We start from the raw sequence: 21,450 nt of genomic DNA, 5'->3' as shown, positions 1-21,450 counted from the left end.
ACGATACCCAACTTGCCATTATTCGAAAAATCGCGCCCGCCATCTTGTATTTAGAAATAAGTACTATATTCGTAATGAGCACCCCCATATACCCCGTAAACGATACCCAGAATCAAAATCAAAATAATCTTTATTTCATAGGTAAGCATTATTACACTAGAAATCGTCACATTGGTTAAACTCTACCGCTCATTCGTAAGGCAGATTCCCCCGAGAAGTATGAGCAAGAAACTCTGGGGGTTGCTCTTTGTAAACAACATTTGTACGCATTTAACTTGCAGAAATGGAGGTCAAATGCACACTTACATTAGAATTAAAAAAAATCTGCAGCCATCGCGATATTGCCTATTCTCAAAAAATTACGTAATATAATTATTTTGAAACAGAATAGCAAAATCGGGAGAAAGAAATCCGTTACTTTGCAACATTTTCGTGTCTTGTTGCAACGAAATTAATTTTCGGTTTTAGTGAATATTTATATAAAAATACAAGTTGGAACGCGTTACTTCCTTGTGGAATGTGATGTTAGTGTCTATTTGATGTTTGCCTGTTCTATTTTTACACCCATTTGCCGCACATTTCGTCATTTTTAGCAAAAATTTTGGAGCTGTTTGCGGTGCAATTTGACCTTGAGCACTGACAGCCCGCCCGCTCGTGTAGGCCGTCTGGGAAGCCTCTAACTTGCCTCACTTGGCGTGTGCGGGCTAGGTTTCTATGCGTTATTATTCTGAGGTTAAAACCATAAAACGTTAAAAATGAATTTATGGGTACATACATGCATAAAATGCTTTGCTCCGGGCGATAGCAAAGCATTTGTATTATGTACAGTCAAGAACACAAAGTGTCAAGCTTGACGTGCTATCAGAGAACAAAAAAGGTGCTGTTGACTCATCCTCTAAGTGTTGAACATGTAATACAAGGCTTTTCCATCCTTTAAGATTGGGCCGCACCGCCCCCCGCGCTGGACATCGGTGCGCAAGGTTGTAATCATTTTACGGCAGGCATACTTAACTACCTATATTAAAAAACTACTCAGTTGAAATTTGGCTGTACGCAGCGCCCTTTCGGCAACAGAGGGAAAAATTGAAGTGTCTTTATAGTCTTATACAAACAGCAGATTTAAAAAATAACAATTTCATAACATTTTTTTTTAAACATATCTATTTTACTGTTAGGTCATTTTCGGAAAAATTTCAAATTTTTAGTCACAGATGTCTGTGCAAATAAGGTGCAAATAGTAGAATCTTCGCGGAAAAAAATTTGAATAAATTTATCATAAAATATAATTCGAAGGCTCATTTCATCATCATTTATGTTCTTCGTTTAGACACATCTGAAGTTTTATTTTGCGTGAGTTATTAAATAAAATTGAATACTTTATAATTGAGTTTGAGAAATAAGAGATGAATGGAAATTGCGTAGATCGAAACGTCAGTTCGTCATTATCCAACGGCAGGCAAATTCGTATGATTGGAGCCAATTAGATCTAAGGGCACTAGATCTATCCCATTCGTTTTGGCCAATGATACATTCTGCCACTTCTGTCAAAAATAAAACTATCGCGTGTTCGCGTTGGCGACTTTCTGATTTTTTACTTTATTAATCTGAAATTATGGATAAAATATTATCAATATTTGTAGATTCTTTATGTCTGTGAACGAAAAGTGATTTTGTTTGAAAGTCGTGGACTTAGATAAAATGTCTATGTGCATGATTCAATAACAAAACTATGGATTTTGAATGATTTATCTACAACTTGCCTACTGCGCAAATAGTACTAAAGTTCCGTACTTAAATGAACTAAATTGTTTATTATAAAAATGGCTTCATCTATGGAAGCACAAGAACGAGCGAAATTGTACAAATTTACTAAAATTTTGGCTTTAAAAGTGGCACAGGTGGTTGTACAGAGCAGGCAAGGGAAGAAGATTACTCAAGAATGTAATGATATAAAACCATTAGATAATGGGTTATCTTCATCCCCAACTAACTTACAATGGGTAGGTTTACTTACGTTTTAGGTGTAAGTAACTCTCTTGCATTTTTATCTATAAGCTAATTGGTACAATTAAGATACTTGTAGTGCACTAAACCTTTTTTAGAAATTTTATGAAAGAAGTACTTGATGTTACTGGGCTGCTGTCCGCAACTTGACGTCAATGCGCCTATTTTGCGTTTAGGAGTAACGTCCTAGTATTTTAATGCTCATATGAGCTGAGGTATATGTACATAAAGTTGCCCTTGAATGGCAATGTAGTGAAATGGCCTGTTCACCTGTTTATACATTTCCAATTCACAATAGATCTTGTTATCCTATTATTGTTCTGTGAAGTTGATGTTTAAATTTTTTATTTTGCTGCGTAATACATTTTTGGTAATAATTTATGAACAAAATGCATTATATTGGCATATTGTTATAAAAATTACATGTATTACTTGACGTCAAATTCATTTGGTTTAACTCCATTAATAATTAAAGTTTTGTTTTGAGCTAAATTTCAAAACCTCTTCACTCTGTTTTTGGTATAAATCCCCTTTTTTACACTTCAAGTGCAATATTGAGCACATAAGCCTAAAATTTCATTTGTAGTTTCTTTTCTATATACAAAATAAAAGTATAATCATATAATATTTTCAAGTAATTTTTTTTTTGTGCCTACTCAAAAGTCTTGCATTAATGGAGGCATGAGGTTTATGAATTTAGCTGTGCATATACAATTTTACTTTGTCCCTTTGCCTTTTTATTTGTTTAGTGTTTGAGTTTATCTAAGTTTGGCCTTTTATGCTGATACACTACTTTATACACATAAGTCTATGCTACACTACACCTCTGCCCGTACAAGAAGCACATATTAAATTCTTTTTTGAAATATGTCTTTGTTTGCTTAAAAATAAATAATTAATTATTTTGTAATAACATTCAACATGGTACTAAAGTTGCAAAACCTTCAACCTTTTTAAATTTTTTAATTTCCTTACAGCATGTTCATTATTTTTATTAAAAAGTGTGTGTACTTGTGCAATGACTGCAATTGCATCATCTAAAATGTATAAAGGCTGACAATTTATTCTTTGACACTAAGAGCGGTTACACACGGTAACTTTATGCAACGATGCAAACACAAAGCAAACATGATACAAATGCAATGCACATTTATAATGAATTAACTAATTTGTTTATTTAATATATTTATTAATTTCACTTTTAAATTAACAATTAAGAAAGCAATGTACATAAAACCATACAGATTTTTCATACCTAATGATTCAACATAAGCAACTGTATCTATGCTGTCGCGCGTCTGTATCGATGCAATCGCGCGTTTGCACCGATGCAATTGCGCGATTCGCGTATAAATCGCGCGTTATACGCGCGTTTGCATCGCTGCTAATTGTCGGCGTGTGTAACTACTCTTAAGTATTCGACACTGGTAATTATTTTCGACAAAAATATGTTGTCAATAATGAAAATTAGTTATTTAAAGTGTTTAAAACATCAAACTTTAAAATCTAATATGAAAGCTTGTAATAGCAGAACCTACAGAAACCTCTAAAATTACTAGGCAGAAAGTCAATACTGGCGAAATGTAAAAAAGGCACTGCCAATAAACACAGAGAAGACGAAAATGTTTGGCACTACCCAAATACTCAATGATTCCCATAACATAGACTCCTTTTATGACAAACTCTGGTTCATAGAAAGAACCTCGTCGCGTCGCACACCGGTAACCACTTGGCGTTTAAGGCAATGCCTAGACTGGCTAACCTTACCAACACTGATATGACAGATTTCTAATACGACAAGGACATTCGTAACTTCTATGCGAAATATTATCTGTTTCTCCCTCTCCACTTGTCAGTCTACGCAGAACTTGGTATTATACATATATTTATTTTCAACTGAACCAACATATGTTATATTAATTCTATTTTCTATTGCCTTAGTTCAACTTGTCAATCCCTGATGAACCCGATGTTAATTGTGACACAAAAAAGGTTTTAAATGGTGAAGTGGTTGCTGCCCTATCGAATGTGCTCTGCATTGAAATATCTTTGAAAACCGCTGAAGGGGATGAAATGGTATTGGAGATGTGGACAGTGAAGATGGCACCAGGATGTGACCCTAATATGTCATCTGTATCGACAATTTACTACCGCATGAGCATCATGCTTAAGTCAACATTGAGTATTTCAAGAATTACTCCTGCTTATAAAATGTCTCGTCTTCAAAATAGAGAATCCTATAAGGTTTTCCATAAAATATATGGTGGTTCCCCCAATACCACTCTATTGGGTAAGTTACTTAATTAATATAATAAAAAAAGCTTTTTATCCCCCGTATCAATCCACCGTAGTTGCAGCACAAAATATAGTAGATTCTATTATTACCAGTATAGATGATAAGTATAAAACTGCAGGCATTTTTTGTGACCTAACAAAGGCGTTCGATGTAATTGAAAATGATTTATTAATTCAAAAGTTAGCTGTGTATGGCGTCAACGGAGTCGCCCATAACCTATTAAAGTCTTTTTTATCAAAACAGACGGCAAACGGTTCAGGTCAGTACAAACGGTACAACAACTAGGTCAGCGGCTGGTGACGTCACCATTGGCATCCCACAGGGATCTGCCCTAGGTAATACACTATTCCTGGCATTCATCAATGATCTGCCATACTTTATATCAGGGGGTCTTGTGGTTCTATTTGCGGACGATACAACCGTTATAGTGTGTGCTAAAACCTACAACGAGTTGGAAGAAAAATTAGCCTGCACGTATGAGCAGCTGTGTGAGTGGTTCTCTGCGAATGGACTTATTCTTAACGAATCGAAGTCAAACCTTATGTTGTTCTCAGGAAGAAATTCTATAACAAAGCCAATTATCACCTCCATTGTTCCATTATGTAACACCTGTAAATTCTTGGGTTTAACGCTAGACTCAAATTTGAACTGGAAGTCACATATACAAACTCTATGTCAAAAACTTGGAAGTGCTACATACACACTGAGGAAACTGCGTCCTCTTGTCTCCAATGTGGTGTTGAGGCAGACGTATTATGCATATTTTCATTTGTTGATGTCTTATGGCATCACACTGTGGGGTAATTCAACTGAGTCGTTTAGGGTATTTATTCTTCAAAAACGTGCACTAAGAACAATAGTAGGCATAAAAAAGGGTCAGACCGGCAGAAACCTTTTTAAGCAATACAATATAATGACCATGTACTCACAATATATTTATGATATAATAGTTTATGCGCGTCAAAACTTGGCTACTTATGAGCGACGTACGGGCGGAGGCCGAGCGTTACGAAACGCGGGAACACTAAAATCCGTTGCCCACCGTACCGAACTTGCAACTAGAAATCCGCGGGTAATAGGTCCCCGATTTTACGAACATCTACCCACAGACCTGAAAAGTGTTAGAAATGATGAAACGTTTTGTACCCGACTAAAAATCCTTTTATTGGATATTGAATTGTACAGTGTCGATGAGTTTCTTTTGAAACAATTTTAATTTTATTTTATTCGACAAGCAGTAGTTATACTACTTTATTTTATATTCATTATTATTATTATAATTTTATTACTGACGATCATAGTTATCCCTTGACATTGTATTTCCAATTGTAATATTGTGACATTGATAACATGAAATAAACAATTCTATTCTATTCTATTTCTTTGTAGTTTTAAGTTATTGTTACTTAAGTGAACAAATGCCTATTTACTGTTTATTCATCGTGCCCTGCATAGTCCTACTTGTGACCAATGAAAAAGTTTGAAATATTGTAGAAATTAAATAGTATACTTTTATTAATACATTCAAAGAAGAAATATACTTTTAGGTGAGCAATTCAAAACCATTAAAGTGAGTGAGCTTCGTACTTTGGTGGGCACTTTAGTGATTGAAGTGATGTATAGGACGAAGATGACTATACTGCCAGATAACAAACAACGGGTTATTGACCAACAAAGTATGCTCAATAGTGATGACATTATGGTCAAAAGCGACCACTTCCCTATGGAGAGTCCCAGGTAAGAGTACAACAATCTTCATAACATTAAAACAATTCTTTAAAATGACTAACAAACTATTGTACATACTGTAAGTTTCCGGAACTGGCCATTTATATAAACAATATTTAAAAAGTAATTACAACATTTGAAAATGGAACTCTTTGGCTGTATTTAACTCGTGAATATTTTCGTAGTAAGATTTTCTACGACTTTAAGTGTAATTTAACAGCTCAGCGGAGCGTCGCTCGGCTTCTAACTGCATTTGGCGATGAAACACCAAACTACTATTTATAGCTGGCTTGCAGAATTCAAACGCCGTCGTGTGAATCTCAGTGACGAATTTCGTGATGGTCGCGTCCACTACTGTGAACAACAAAAACATCGATGCTTTGCGCCGTATGATCAAAACAGACAGGCGTGTGACATACCATGAGATTCGGGCACCTTTAGGCATAGGCATGAGTCAAATACAATTAATACTACACAAACATTTGTGTGTGAAAAGTTGTGCTCTCGGTGGATCCCACACAATTTGACAAAGGCTCAAAAATGGATCGCGTCACTTGGTTTGCACCATGCCATGCTTACCAGATTCAACGAAGGGGCGTAAAATTTGGTGTGGGACATAGTAACAGGTGACGAAACATGGATTTATAGTTAGATCCCAAAATATAGCAGCAATTGAGTGTATGGGTCTTTCGAGATGCGCCGAAAGCAACCAAAGTGCCTCTTTTTTAAATAAAACTGGTCACGTGTCTACTGTCGCTTTGGAGAATCGTTGTACCGTGAATAGTGATTGGTACACGAGCATTTGTTTTCCGGAAGTTATTGACAAACTCCGTAAAAATAACCGTAAACGTCGTATCATCTTGCACCACGATAATGCCAGTTCTCGCACGGCCAGACAGACAAATGAATTTTTGAAGGTGGACAACGTTGACCTTATGAGCCATCCCGTGTACAGTCCCGATCTGGCACCTTGTGACTTTTATTTATTTCCAAAAATTGAAAACCAGTTACGCGGTCAACGATTTTCATCACCTGACGAGGTTTTCGAAGAGTATGAAAAATATGTTTCATAGATTGTCATGGAGGAGTGGCATAAATGTTTTCAAAATTGGTTCATTCGTATGAAAAAGTGCATTAACGCTAACGTAGAATATTTTGAGAAACAATAAATTTATTTCTGACCATTTATAGTATTTTATTCTTATTCATTCCGGAAACTTATAGTGCGCCTTGCGTGTTACGTGTTAAATAAAATAATTTCGTTTTATAGTGTAATAGTCTGTAGATAATTTATTGGGTTTAAGGAGCACTTCACAACGAAACTACAAATTTTATTGATGTAAGCTTGTGATCACCAGGACGGAATAGATTGTAAAGAAAAGAGATTGAATTAAAATTCCAAAACAGAAAGTACATAAATATAATATAAAACCTAAAAAATTACAGAAAACATCACGACAAGAAAGAGGTAGATTTAACGAAACCGTTGACAGCAGGCGCATTTGTCGATACTGAGAAGATTAAAGAACTGCATGTCACTTTGAACAAACAACTACCTCCCGAACCTCCTTTGAGGTGGCTGCTTGCAGAAAAAGAGAAAATGGAAAATGTACGTAATTTGCTACTCTTGCACCTAACAGAGAATTAACCTGTATGTAATCCAATTATCTAAAGGATTTACAGGCTAATTCTCTGTTAGGCAGGGTTATTCTAAAGGCAAGTATTAACATCAAAACAATTTAATTTCAAAAGTTTTGACGTCATTTATAAACCCCCTTGATGTAGAAAATTAGTCAAATGGTTTTTTGCGCTGAACCCCAAACAGGCTTTGCTGTTAATACATTCTTCTCAGAAATGTTCGGAAGTGTTCGCGTTTGTTTTCAACAATGAACTCTCTTATTACACTATAATATTAGAAACTTCTGTTCCGAAAACCAAGGACCCTAACAAACTTTGGAATTTCGTCAAATCCATTAAGGGCGATCGTCGCAATACTGGATATCCTACGACTATTTCAGATAGTTCCAATATGTATTCTAACTGCAAAGAGATTTGCAATACATTCAACGCGTCTTTTTAGAGCGTCTTTAATAAACCTCTGAACGATTATTCATATCTATCATTGAAATACCCTCCTAGGGGTGATTATGGTACATTGAGTATCATTCAGAAAGAAACTCGTTGAAAAGCATATTAACAGGCTGAATATTAACAAAGGATCTGGTAGTGATAAACTCCCTCCTATCTTTATTATAAATTGCGCCACATCAATATCCGTTCCTTTTGCGATTTTATGTAATAGATCAATAAGGAAGGGGATATTTCCGGAAATCTGGAAGGACGCTTATATAGTGCCTATTCACAAAAAAGGATCTAAACTAAGAATCTAAAATTACCGACCGATTTCCATTCTAAATACTATCTCAAAAGTATTTGAACAATTAGTTTTTGATTTTGTATATCCATACAAAATACCATTAGATCTACCGTTAGCCATAGACAGCATGGTTTTCTTAGGAATAGATCTGTTATCACCTATCTGAGCAATTTTACACATTATGTACCGATTATGATAGATGAGGGGTCGCAAGTTGACGTAGTTTATACAGGTTTTGAAAAAGCCTTCGATCGCGTGGACCACTTTATCTTGTTAAAGAAATTAAACACTTTGGGGATCAGGGTGACTTATTTCGTTGGGTTAAGTCATATATATCAAACAGACGCCAAGCAGTCGTGATTGGTGGTAGTAGGTCCGATTTTGTATCCATTCCATCAGGACTCAAGGATCCCACTTAGGCCCGTTATTCTACAACGCATTCTTATATGACATAGACAACTGCTTTGTTCACTCTGAGTTTCTTTTATATGCAGATAATAAAAAAAAATTCTGCAAATTAATTCTTCTGAGGACTGCCTAAAGCTACAGAGTGACCTCTTCCGACTCTCGGAGTGTTATGAGCGAATCAGAATTGGTGTTAACATTGATAAATGCGTCAAAATTACTTTCACTCGCAAGATCAACCCCGTCTCCTTCGACTATAATTTAAATAATAACATCGTACAAACATGTAATGAAATCCGGGACCACAGTATAATCCTAGATAGTAAAATGATGTACGACAAACATATAGCTGCTATTGTCAGTAGGGCCTACAGGAACCTAGGGTTTATAAAACGAGTGTGTAACCAGTTTTCTAACATTGAAAGTTTAAAAATGGTTTATTACGCCTTCGTGCGTAGAATTTGGTAGTGTCATCTGGTCGCCCCGATACGTCTTGTATGATAAGCACATTGAGCGCATACAAAAAATGTTCATTGAATTTGTAAGTTATAAGAGTAAAAAAAGTTCGCCGCATATGAGGAAGCATGCAAACATTTCAGTATGCTTAGTGTTTCTCACAGGAGAGATACTCGCCTAGACAGCCCTTCCCTTGTTTCCCTGTTTCGTCTTGTAGTAACCCAGTTCATACCATTTTACGTTCATACATTTTACGTTCCACCACGTCGTACGAACTATGGCCGGAATGAGATTGTTTCGCGCCTTACAACTACGTACAATAAGTTTTTCAGTAACGTTGACATCTTTGCACATCCTAAACATTCATTTAAGCCAAGAATTAGTGGAGTAATTTGGCCACCCTAAGCTTGAGATACTTGAGATTTATTTTCTTTTTTTACCCATATCACGATCATTTAAATTATAAATTGTTCCTTTAAAATTTTAGCTTCTGTTTACAATATTTGTAATATACTTATTTATGTTGAATGTAATTATTAAATCTTAAGCACACTTTGTCACATCGTGTAATTTTTTTAAGCTACTGTGATATCCTGTAATTTTTAAGATTTATTAAAATTTTTGAAACAAATTACTTACTGAAAATTTAAAAAATAAAACGTCTATTTGGCCATTGAAAACATGCTTCATTTAAGTACAGCCAATTTAAATTACTTTGTAAAAGACAAGCAAAAATGCTAACACATTTTCTAAAAATATGTTGTTGGCATGTTCAGTGAACAAGAATGAAACAAGAAGCCATCTCCATTACGAGCAATTATTTGAATGCTCAAGTGTACAGTGAATATTAAACATACTATCATTATAAAGAGGTTTATATTTATATTATATTTAACTTGTGTTTACGTTTGATTATGTAGTCTGAATAATAATTAAATTACTTAGTTGTGTAATCTCCTCGCATTGTTTGAGAAAAGCCCTGTGTATACATCAGCATACATCCTTTTAATAGAAATAAATAGCTGTTACTTGTCCGACAATCCCTTATTTTTTGGCCTCTGCAATAAAGTACCATTTCATTAACCGCAGAAAGCTAATCGGGTGGGACCGGAGAATATGAACATAAACAAGCCAGGCGTAAGCACCGAGTTGGCAAGCAGCAGTGTCCCGTACATAGCCAGTAAGGCCATTGAGATGCCTAAGAAGAGCGATCGATACACCAGCTTAATGGTAAATATCTTTTTTTTTTTTTTTTTTTTTTTTTTTTATATACCTGACAGGCAAATGACTCCACTCCACCTGATGTTAAGTGGAAAGTGGTATCCAAACGCGAAGGAACCTAGTGCAGCGATGGAATCCTCACTGCACTAGCCGCCTCCACCCTGCCTGCCTACAATATGCCTCTTCACGCCTCGTTTGAAGGACCCCATATCATAAGAGGGAGGGAAGACATGTGCCGGTAGGGAGTTCCATTTGTCAACCGTGCGGCAGAGAAAGGAGCCACCGAACCTTTTAGTACGCGATGGAATGCGGCAGGTAGTGAAACGGTGACTACGAAGGCCAGCACGCGTGCTTCTGAGCAGGAACGGGGAAGGGGGGATGAGGTTGAACAGCTCCTCAGAGCACTCACCATGGTACATGCGGTAAAAGGCGCTAAGCGATGCAACATCTCTACGCAGTTGCAGAGGTTCAAGGCGTGATGAGACCTCTTCGTCGCCTATAATTCTAGTAGCACGACGCTGTAATTTATCCAAGGCATCGAGTAGGTACTTGGCGGAGCCGTCCCACAAGTGCGAACAATACTCAACGCAAGACCGGACCTGTGTTTTGTACAGCAGGCATAACTGGTCCGGCGTGAAAAAACGTCGCACCTTGTTCAGGACTCCGAGTTTCCGTGAGGCTGTTTTGATCACAGATTCGATGTAGCTCCTTGGATTCAAATCACAGCAGATTTCCATACCGAGCAAGGTGAAACTGCTCCGAGGTGAAAGTGCTGTGCTCATCAGAGAAGGCATGGGAAGGAACGGCGACAATTTTGTTGTTAACGCGCAAACCTGTGTTTTCTTGGCGTTGAACTCAACAAGATTACTGGATCCCCATGCAGATATGAGGTCCAATATCCTATTGAGCTCAACGACAAGATCAGATCGCTCTCTGTCAGTATCGGCGCGCCCAGCTGCGGGGAATCCATGATATCCCCCATGAACAGTGCTATCATCTGCATAACAATGAATATTCCCAAGTGGAAGCATATCATTGATATGCAGAAGGAAAAGCGTGGGAGATAGGACGGATCCCTGCGGTACGCCGGCGTTCACATTCACGAACCTCGAAATGCTGCCGTCAGAAACGACGCGAATTCTCCGCTCACGAAGGAAATCGGCAATCCAGCTGCATAACTGGGCTGGCAAACCGTACGCCGGGAGCTTGGAGAGAAGAGCTTTGTGCCAGACCCGATCGAACGCTTTGGCTATATCGAGGCTAACAGCCAACGATTCGCCACGTTTGTCTATAGCCTCACCCCAAATATGCGATAAGTACGCTAGAAGGTCACCCGTTGATCGTTTCGGACGAAACCCATACTGCCGATCATTAATTATGGAGTGATCTTCTAGGTATTGGGTCAGTTGTTTATTAAGGATTCGCTCTAAAACCTTGCATATTATGGAAGTAATGGCTATGGGACGGTAATTATGCGGGTCTGATCGGTCGCCTTTTTTGGGAACTGGTTGCACATTAGCCTCTCTCCAAGAGTCCGGCACACGACCTGAAGAGAGCGACAGACGATACAGTCGCGTTAGCACGGGAGTCAACTCAGCTGCGCAATTCCTAAGTACAATCGCTGGGATACCATCAGGACCACTAGCTTTCCGGACGTCGAGAGACTGCAGCTGCGTACGCACATCGCATTGTCTGATACGAATATCAGACATCGTGTAGCCACAGTGAGGTAGAGTTGGTGGCTGTGCGTTACAGTCGTCGAGACAGGAGTTAGCCGCAAACAGATTTGCCAAGAGGTCGGCTTTATCTTGCGGCTTGTGGGCTAGATTGCCGTCAGAATATCTCAGCGGTGGCAGCGAGGGCTGGCAGAAGTTCGACGCAACGGCTCTGGCCAGACGCCAGTAGCTACGACTACCTGTGGGATGCGTCAAGAGTTCTTGGCCAACTCGTGCGACGCGCTGAGCATCCGCTCTGATGTACGCTCTTTTGCAAGACCTGGTGGCATTATTGTAGGCTGTTTTAAGTGTGTTTGTATTGGGATCGTCTGAAGCTAGACCCCTGATCCAAGCGCGGTATGCAGTCTGTTTGTTCTCAACAGCCACAGCACACTCGCGGTTGAACCAGCGGTTGCGCCTCCCTTTACTGACGAGATCCGAATGCGGGATGTAGTATTCCATCCCGATTAAGATCTCATCAGCAACGGCAGTCGCGCTAGCTGATGGATCCACCTCACTAAAACAGCGCTGCCGCCAGGGAACGGATGCAAAATAGTCCCGCATACCGTCCCAATCTGCCGACGCATAATGCCAAATGCGGCGTTTAGCCACAGAAGGTGGTGGTGGCAGTAACTTTGCCACTTTAGTGGATATCAAGCAGTGATCCGAAGTGCCCAGAGGGGCTTGGACCACCACCCGATATCCAGCCGGGCGAGACGTCAGCAGAAGGTCCAACAAAGAGGGCGCGTCACCAACCCTATCTGGAATCCGGGTGGGCTGATTCACCAGTTGGGTTAAATCGTGTGTGAGAGCGAATGTGTGGGCAGTTCTTCCAGCATGGTCAGTTTTAGAGGAACTTAACCACGACTCGTGGTGAGCATTGAAGTCCCCTAAAAACACCAATTCCGCTGTAGGAAACTGCGCCTGCGCGTCATCTGCCGCCCGAGTAAGGTGGTCCATGAGACGAGTTGTCTCCATGTCGCCGTGGTGGGATCTGTAGAGGCACATGTAGACACGGCAATGACTGCCCAGGTCAACATGTACCCCAAGGATGGAGAAGGAGGGGTCCTCCAAATGACGCAGACGGCGACAGCAAACATCTGCCCGGACAAACAAGCAGACCCCAGCTTTCGCTTTGAAGGACTCTTCAAGCATATAGCCAGGGTAATTCAAGTAGCTGCTGTCAGCCGGGCAGAGTATTTGCGTCTCCGTAAGGAACAGCATTTCTGGTCGAGCCGTCTCAAGATGTTGATGGACGGCGTGGATGTTACTGTGGAGTCCTCGAATGTTCGTGAACTCCACCTTAAAGAGCGCTTTAGTGGTGGGGGTGTGCACCGCTGTACGACCGAAATTTGTACTTTGCGCTAACATGTTGGAGGGAAAAAGAGGCGTGAAGCGAGAAAACAGTGCCGCGACGCAAGCGGTCAAATCGCGGGGCCTGCTTCCCCAGAGACTTGCCTACAGACAAGTTGCGCTGATCCGCCGGACGGAAGGGCCCCCGAACCCCCCCGGGAATGGCCGCCGGGACCCCACCTCCCGGTCACCAACCGGCACGACGAACCACACCGAGATTATGCGCGGCATGGTGAGGCAGCCTCACGAGCTGGTTAAGCACGCTTGGGCCCCTGTACTGTACCGCGGGCGGCCAGCGGAACAACCGTTTCTACGGGTCTCCCTGGCCGGCGGGTCAATGCAGTTGTCCTGGCACTGGTTCGGCGGAAGCCTCCACAGACCACAAATGTCGCGGCAGCGTTCCCTCGGGCTCTGGTTGTACGCTGACTGATCCCGGAACGCATCCGACTAGCGAATACTTGGCGGGTTTTCCATCATGCGCACGGTGGTCACTAACCAGGCGGGTTTTCAAGCCCTACCACCAGTGGAGCAGCTGGTTGCTCAATATCCCTTAGTCGCCTCTTACGACACCCACGGGAAGAGAGGGGCGGTGAATTGTATTCTAATCCGTCACCGCACGGTTAAACAATAATAGCAGTACAGCTTTTTATGAAACAGTTTATCCAGGTAAGTACTGCCACCTTACCTATTTCTGCCACCACGTAATGAGAGCATTACTGCATTCCGGTTTTGAAGGGTTAAGGGTGCTGGTGAAATTACAGGCACATCGGACTTGTTAACTTATATCTCAAGATGACGGGCGCAATGGCAGTGCCCCTCAGATCTTTGCGATTTAAAGCTCTGAATGGCACTACAACTGTTATGGACAGACGTGTCGATGACCATCAGGCGCACGACTTGTTCGTCCCGTCACTTGGTATTATAAAAAAAGAGAGCATAGTGGTTCACATTTTATTGAATTACTCTCTTGGTTCTCTGCAAAGCGGGGCACCCACTTATATCTATATCTGATCAAAATGGAAATACCTGCAAAATGGTGGTCTTCAGACGACCAACGGCAGCTTGTGCCATTTATTCTACTTTAGAATTTCAATTTACTGTTGAGGTCAGTTTTAGAAACTGGTTTTGTATAACTAATTTTTCTCTTTTATTTCAGGACTTCCCTTTCGCTGACGGCAGTCCCATAACAGAGCTGGCAAATTTCTATCAAGAATGTTTGCAGGCGAAGTCTGCTAGTGACGAGTGGACTGACATCATTGGCGAAGTATCTGTGTCCACCGACTCCGAGTCATTGTCCCAGCAACTCAAGATGTACGAAGATGCCGTGCCGGAGTTTGACAGCATGGTAGCCTCAATGTTCAGCAACTCTGACAACGGTTCCGACTCTTAAATATTTCAACAAGTTGCGACTCATAACATAGTTTTATTGTCAAACGAAACCAAACATTTTTTATGGTAAGGTATAACCAATCGTACTGTAGATGGGTTGGACTGACTGAATACAGCTGTGCTGTTATCCTTTTGCGCAAAACGAAGGACAAAGTCCTGTTATCCTAGGAAATATTGGTAAACATCGGATATCTTGAGAATTACCAGGGGTAGTATCACTGACCAATCTTTGCATTTGTATTATCCAAAGTGTGTCTTAGTTCGCCTTTCGATCATAGTCAAGAATTGCGATGTTCTAATAGTATCATTCCCTGAAGCGTGTCTTTCTTACGTGGCCATTATGATTACGCTATGCATACATTATATTATAATAGCTTACTGCTACAGGTTATTGAATTGGCATTTGCGAATGTTGACAATTTTCAGTTCCTAAATAGTTTAACGTAACATTTTTTTCAAGTACTTGTGCTTACGGTGTTTTCCACAATTGCACTTTACTTAGATTTGTTTACTTGTAAGCTCAAGAGCGTCTCATGTTACTTACTAAGAACACAAGTTTTTGACATTGCCATAGTACGTTAGCAAAGGACCTGCTCAAAGTATTTTTGCGTTCAGTTTAAAGAGACATTTGCGAATTCTAAACGGTAACGTTTGATTAGCTTTCTGCAAACTCAATAGTAGAAAAAAAAAACAAAACACCCACTGCTTTACATGCAAATAATTACCCTAGTTCTAGTTGCGTAATGAATTTGATTTTGACATTGGTTTTGTAGTCAAAACAAAATTTTGACCAGGTATTTTACGAAATTCTGACTTAATAAAATATGAACGACTTAGATAGTGTAGTAGTAAAATTACGAATGGTTAATTGGTACCTTTAGGTAAATATTACCTTGTATTGGGCTATACGCATGAAACTGTAACTGTATGCTGCAGAGTAGTTAGTTTTTACAAAAATTTAAAACAACAAGCCGAAACCCCAAAAAAAGAAAGTTTTTGCGTTTACGGCTCCAAATACACTTTCTAACATAGTACATATTCATAACATTCATAATGATTCAAATATCATCTTTTGATACAAATGATAATAATACGGTCCAATAGTTCTTTTCCGGGTGATATTGCTGGTATTTTTTAATTAGACCACAATGAACAAATAACTTTTCAGAAGAACATATTTGTTGTGTGTATTGTTTGTTATGTTACTGTAGTAGTTGTAAAGTGATTTGTTGATGTGTACTTTTTGAATAGCCTCGAGTGTGCGGCAACACCCAGTGTCGTGGGTCGTTTCACTGTAATGTTGATTAATGACTCGGTATTTATTTTCGCTCTGCATTGGTCTCTTGACAAGTCGTCGTTCAGTTGCAGGTCATCCCTAGCCTAACACATATTTACAAAAAAATTAGGTTAAGTCTATTGCGTACGTTAGATTAATATCTATTATATACATATTTGTTTAACTATGATTGATTTAAATTATTTAAAACTTTTTTTAAGATTTATACTATTTTTCTAGACAGGGTTATTTTTAATTAACCTAAAACCTCTTAACAAGGCATTCGTGCAACAAACTTTTGAATTTTGAATTTGAGAATGTTATTTAAAAAATAGTATTAAAAAATGCGTGTTTTTTCCAAAATGCAAGAAAAAGGGTTATTTGTTTTTATTATGGGTGTGTTATAATTGGATATTACACGTCAGCACGCGTGGCCACCACGTTCGTACTTCAATATAAGTAGCATTATCATCATTGATGCAGAAGCGTACTAAATAAGGTTTATTTTTGTATGGACGCGATGCCAATGCGTGCAAACGAATGGGATCTAACTCTTAAGAGGCTCCGGGATAATTTTTAAAAACCCTTTATGGTGTGTGCCACTGCACTGAAACGTCACAAGCTTAGTGTTATAATTGAATGTTACAGATAGAATGCATGTGCCAAGTCCTTAGTAATTATTTTCGGGAATTGTGTTAAATTTTTCTTATTAATTATATTATTACTAAAGAAACACTTATTTATTATAATTGCGTCAGATTCTGACTACGTATTTACATAATGTTTCAAAAATTAGATAAATTGAGAGCTTTGTTGTTTACTTAATTTAGAAAATAAATACTCAAGATTAAGTAGCTAGTCTATTGTTAAAAATTGGCGTTGAGTTGTTGATTACTTATCATTGTCATCACTATCACTTATTTATAACATTGTCTGTTGGTGGCATTAGGAGAGTGAAATTCAAAATGACGCGAATCGCACGTAGGTCATTAGTTATGCTTTGATTTCTTACGACTAGTGCCATATGGTGTGTCAAACCTCAGGTAAAAGTACTTTATGGTTTTCAATTAGTGCACTACGTGAATGTGTATTAGGTATATATACTCAAGACTGCATATGTCACGGCGTAGTTCCCACTAACGAACGGCGAATTTGCCGGGTAGCCGGCACTCGGACTAGGCGTTCACATTACGCCGGATATAGCAAGAAGCCGTTGCCGGAGCGTCTGTCACTGCGAACCGCCGACACCGACTGGCAAATTCGCCGGTCTGGCTTAGTGGTAACTAGGCCTGAGGTATATTTACCTGTGGTCTTACGTATAGAAAAGCGAAATCGTGTATTATAAGTTATCATTGCGCGGAGTTGTGGACGCGTTCAGCTGCGTCGTATCCCCTAGCTTTAGACCTGTGGTTTTGCTTTCCATGTGAGATTAAAATTCATATCTTGAACAATATCGACATCAACAGCTTGTGCATTCGCGTTCAAGATTTATTTTACAAAATGTACACAGCTAAAATTGAAGCGTAATGAAAATTATGTTTTTGTTTTGTATGGTTTTTATCATATAATAATCAATGAAGGATTCATGAATAACCTACCTATGTACCTATGTTAATTGTTTACATTATCGTTAAGAAAAACCTTATACTCTATCAATATGTAATAGACAATTAAAATATAAAATGTCAATGTTTTCCACTATGCGATATGAGACCTTCCGCTGAAATTTAGTAGTGCGTAAAACTATGACAAAACGAGTATCTGATAAGAAAAAATTTGAAGCGCCGAAATTACGCACTGCTCATAGACGTTAAAGTGTGTCGCTAGACGTAGACCTTGTGCAGCTTGCGTTTTTTTCATACTGACACTGCAGTTGGCCGCTGATGGCCTTGAATGTGCCATCGGATAAAAGAGTAAAAACTGCGTGCGTGTGTATACCCTTTAAAAGCATTGTCTAGTGCATATAGTCTTTATTAGTACGGTGTTGCCAACTTAACCGGTTAGTCACTAAATATAGCAAAATAAATATTTGGGCAGGATTTCCAAACCAAATACTATATAACCCGTTCATAAGACAGTACTGAAATGGTACCGCACGCAAAAATGTCAGTACCTTTCATTTTGCCGTAGTGCTTATATTGATTCGATATATAATGTTCAATGCAAATCATTGAATTTGTAGTACTTTTTTGATACTTCTCGATGAAGTAGGCGGCAACTACACAAAAAGCACTTTGAAGTCGCAATGTAAAGTTTTTTGAAATCTTCCGTACTATTATATTCTGATACTGTCCATAAAGGGTTAATGATATATTAAATTATAATATATTATTGCTACAAAGCGTACACGACAACTAAGGGCTATGTCACACGGGCTTTGCGCAAGCGTTACGTCGTCGCAACGCTGTTTTCAACACATCGAGTGCCACAAGAGCGGTGCGTTGTCGCAACGTAAGGCCGCTTATTTTCGCACCGCAGCTCCCCTCCCTGCTTCTCCTGGTCCATGTGTGGAAAGTAGCAATAATAATGTCATGCAGCAACTAATTGCTGTGGCAAGTAAAATAAACAAACTCTTATCGGTGACCTATCATCGATTGGGTCAGAATTGTTCCATGTGAAACGGAGTATACCTGGTACAGTATTTCGGTTTTTTAACTAACTGTATTGTTTATGTTTCTGGGTCAATATCCCACAGAAAACATGAACATTGTGTGTCAAAAATTAGTAAAATTCGTTCCAACACCAGCTATGGCAAAAAGTAATTTTATTCACTGACTCTGGCGATGATCGCCATAATTTTTATATTATTCTTATACAACTGACATGGCACAGGCCTAGTGGCCGCCTTAAAGGAAATATTAATAACTGCAGCTATTAAAGTGTCAGACTACCTACTTGTAAACTTGAAATATTTTTATGCATTTTACTTCTATAAAAGACACGAACGAAAAACATCGAAATACGCATTTAGGGCTACACATCACCTTTTATTGAGATTAGTGAGTAACATCATACCTATGGCCCTACTGTTTGTCATATAAAAGCCACAGTGTATTCAAATGATTACAAGAGGCTTTGTGACCTAACTTTGCAAAATCTGGCGAAAAACATTCCGCGTTGTGCTGGTTACGTAGACTATATATAATATTACCTGTATGACACGATATGTATTTTCAGCTGTTGTAGAGCCGATATTTCTTTGAAATTATATTAATAAAATGACCGTTTATTGGGTGGTCATATATTACATACATTAGTTATGTGATGAATGATTTGAGTAAAAATTCTGATTATATCATGATCCATGTTATTATACATTATTACATTTATACAATGTATGTTAGTTATATGTTTACAGTAGATACAGTCATGAACGTATATTGATTGTTCTAGCCAAGACGTCGAGTCGATCGTACGCATAAATTGAACCTGTATGTTAATGTAAATGTTTATAAATAAAAATAATAATATTCAAATGTGTACTTTATTATTTAAAAAAGTGCAACAATATAGTCCACGCAATATGCAACCATATATACAGGATTCCTATATCTATGTATGCAACTCGTTTCTACAACGAGGTTATTTAGTTAACAATAAAGAAAGACTCTAACGAAATAAAGTCATTGTCCAATTGTGAATCATCGATTCGATTTTTAAACCAAGTCTACTTCGTTCTCTCATGGACTTGTTCTTCTATCAGGCACAAGACAACTTTGACAAACAGCCCAACAACCTCAATGCCGTTACGTTTTCATTTTGATCAAGAAATAAATAATCTCTAGGCTTTTCAACCACCCACAGTGGTGAGTTCATAACAGAAAATGTTTTTAGGAAATCTTTGAGATCTATAGTCACATACTGGACGTTTCATTATTAAATAAGTATGTAAAGTAGTACATATATTACAGAATATTTTTTCCCAGCAAAACAAATGGCATAGCGATTGATTGCTCCTCTTAATTAACAACTTTCAAAGTTACTTTATACATTATTAATGTATTAATATTCTTTAGACTCCGGAGCGCCCACGAAAACATGGTTAAAGGTAGAATATTTTATTTCTCTACGTAATTCTATATGAATATTTGCTGTTCAGATTTAATTATTCATATACATAGATACACATAACGCGATCATATTTATTTTAATAATTCTAAAATCACACCATGTTGCCCAGTTTCATATAACTAGTTATAACGATACCTCACACATGAGCGTAAGCCACACAATGGCACTTTTTACTTTTTAGGTTAAATGTATTCCTTCTTATGTATATTATTATATACATACATATTACGTTAAAAAGTAAAAATGCTGTTTCGCATTTAAAAAAAACTTAAGACCTTGTCCAGAAAGAGCGAATTCGCCTCGAATTGATTGATTCCGTTCCTTCAGTTTACGTCGAACTTCAGAGTGAGTGCGAGCTTGTATCTAAGGAAATGGAGCGGCACAATTTTGGTACAGAAATGTATAAAGAAACGACAATAGGGGATGTGGAATCATCATAGTACGCTAATAAAATTTTGAAACGATGCAAAGTTACAAACATACATTGATGATTGACGATGTACGAAGTACAGTCTGCTTTCCTTTAGTTTTCGTTTCTTCTGGCGACGGTAAACTAGCCACAACTCGATCGCTTCGTCCAACTCGCATGTTTAATATTGAATGCTGACTGAATTTGTCCTCAAAAGCTCGCGCGTTTCGTGCTCGAACGCTTCTTTTGGACGCTACGTACGCGCGTCGAGAAGGTTCGCTGCGAATTAGCCTCTTCTGGACAAGGTCTTACGTAGGAGGTATCTGTAAGAGTCCAAGCGTAAGATTAACAGATATATTGTTATCCAACAATTTTTATTGCTGCCATATTTTCTAACCTTAAGTTATTACCCATAGAGAAATACGGCGTCATGCATATTCATAATTTTGTTCACCGAGTATATAGAAATATAAATATAATAGATTCCAGAGACTTTAACTTTCCTTCATAACCAGTTTCAGCTTTTCATTAGGTGTGATAGTAATAATTCTTTTGTACTGTCCAGGTACGTGCTGAAATCCGAATAAAAATAATATTAAGTATGCACGGTAAATAATGTAATATATAATATGTACATTATATGTATACATTACAAACGCCCTGTATATATATATATATATATATATATATATATACAGGGCGTTTAAAAACTTCCGGTACATCCATTTCCTAACTTAATTGTTACACAAG

General features: G+C 38.5%; 1 protein-coding gene across 1 annotated transcript; it reads left to right on the top strand.

Moving 5' to 3' along the window:
- Positions 1 to 1,820: 1,820 nt before the first annotated feature.
- LOC113225730 (autophagy-related protein 13 homolog) lies at positions 1,821 to 16,462 on the top strand. Its single transcript, XM_026458134.1, has 6 exons — positions 1,821 to 2,000; positions 3,946 to 4,294; positions 5,848 to 6,037; positions 7,475 to 7,637; positions 10,356 to 10,496; positions 14,712 to 16,462. Exons 1-6 carry the CDS (start codon positions 1,821 to 1,823, stop codon positions 14,943 to 14,945), a joined length of 1,257 nt encoding a protein of 418 aa, XP_026313919.1. The 3' UTR covers positions 14,946 to 16,462.
- Positions 16,463 to 21,450: the final 4,988 nt, after the last annotated feature.

This window comes from Hyposmocoma kahamanoa, unplaced genomic scaffold (genome assembly GCF_003589595.1).
Source record: "Hyposmocoma kahamanoa isolate Upper Pololo Valley unplaced genomic scaffold, ASM358959v1 100021, whole genome shotgun sequence".
Lineage (NCBI taxonomy): Eukaryota > Metazoa > Arthropoda > Insecta > Lepidoptera > Cosmopterigidae > Hyposmocoma > Hyposmocoma kahamanoa.
Note: the sequence above shows the minus strand (reverse complement) of the source record. Positions and strands in the feature narration are given on the sequence as shown.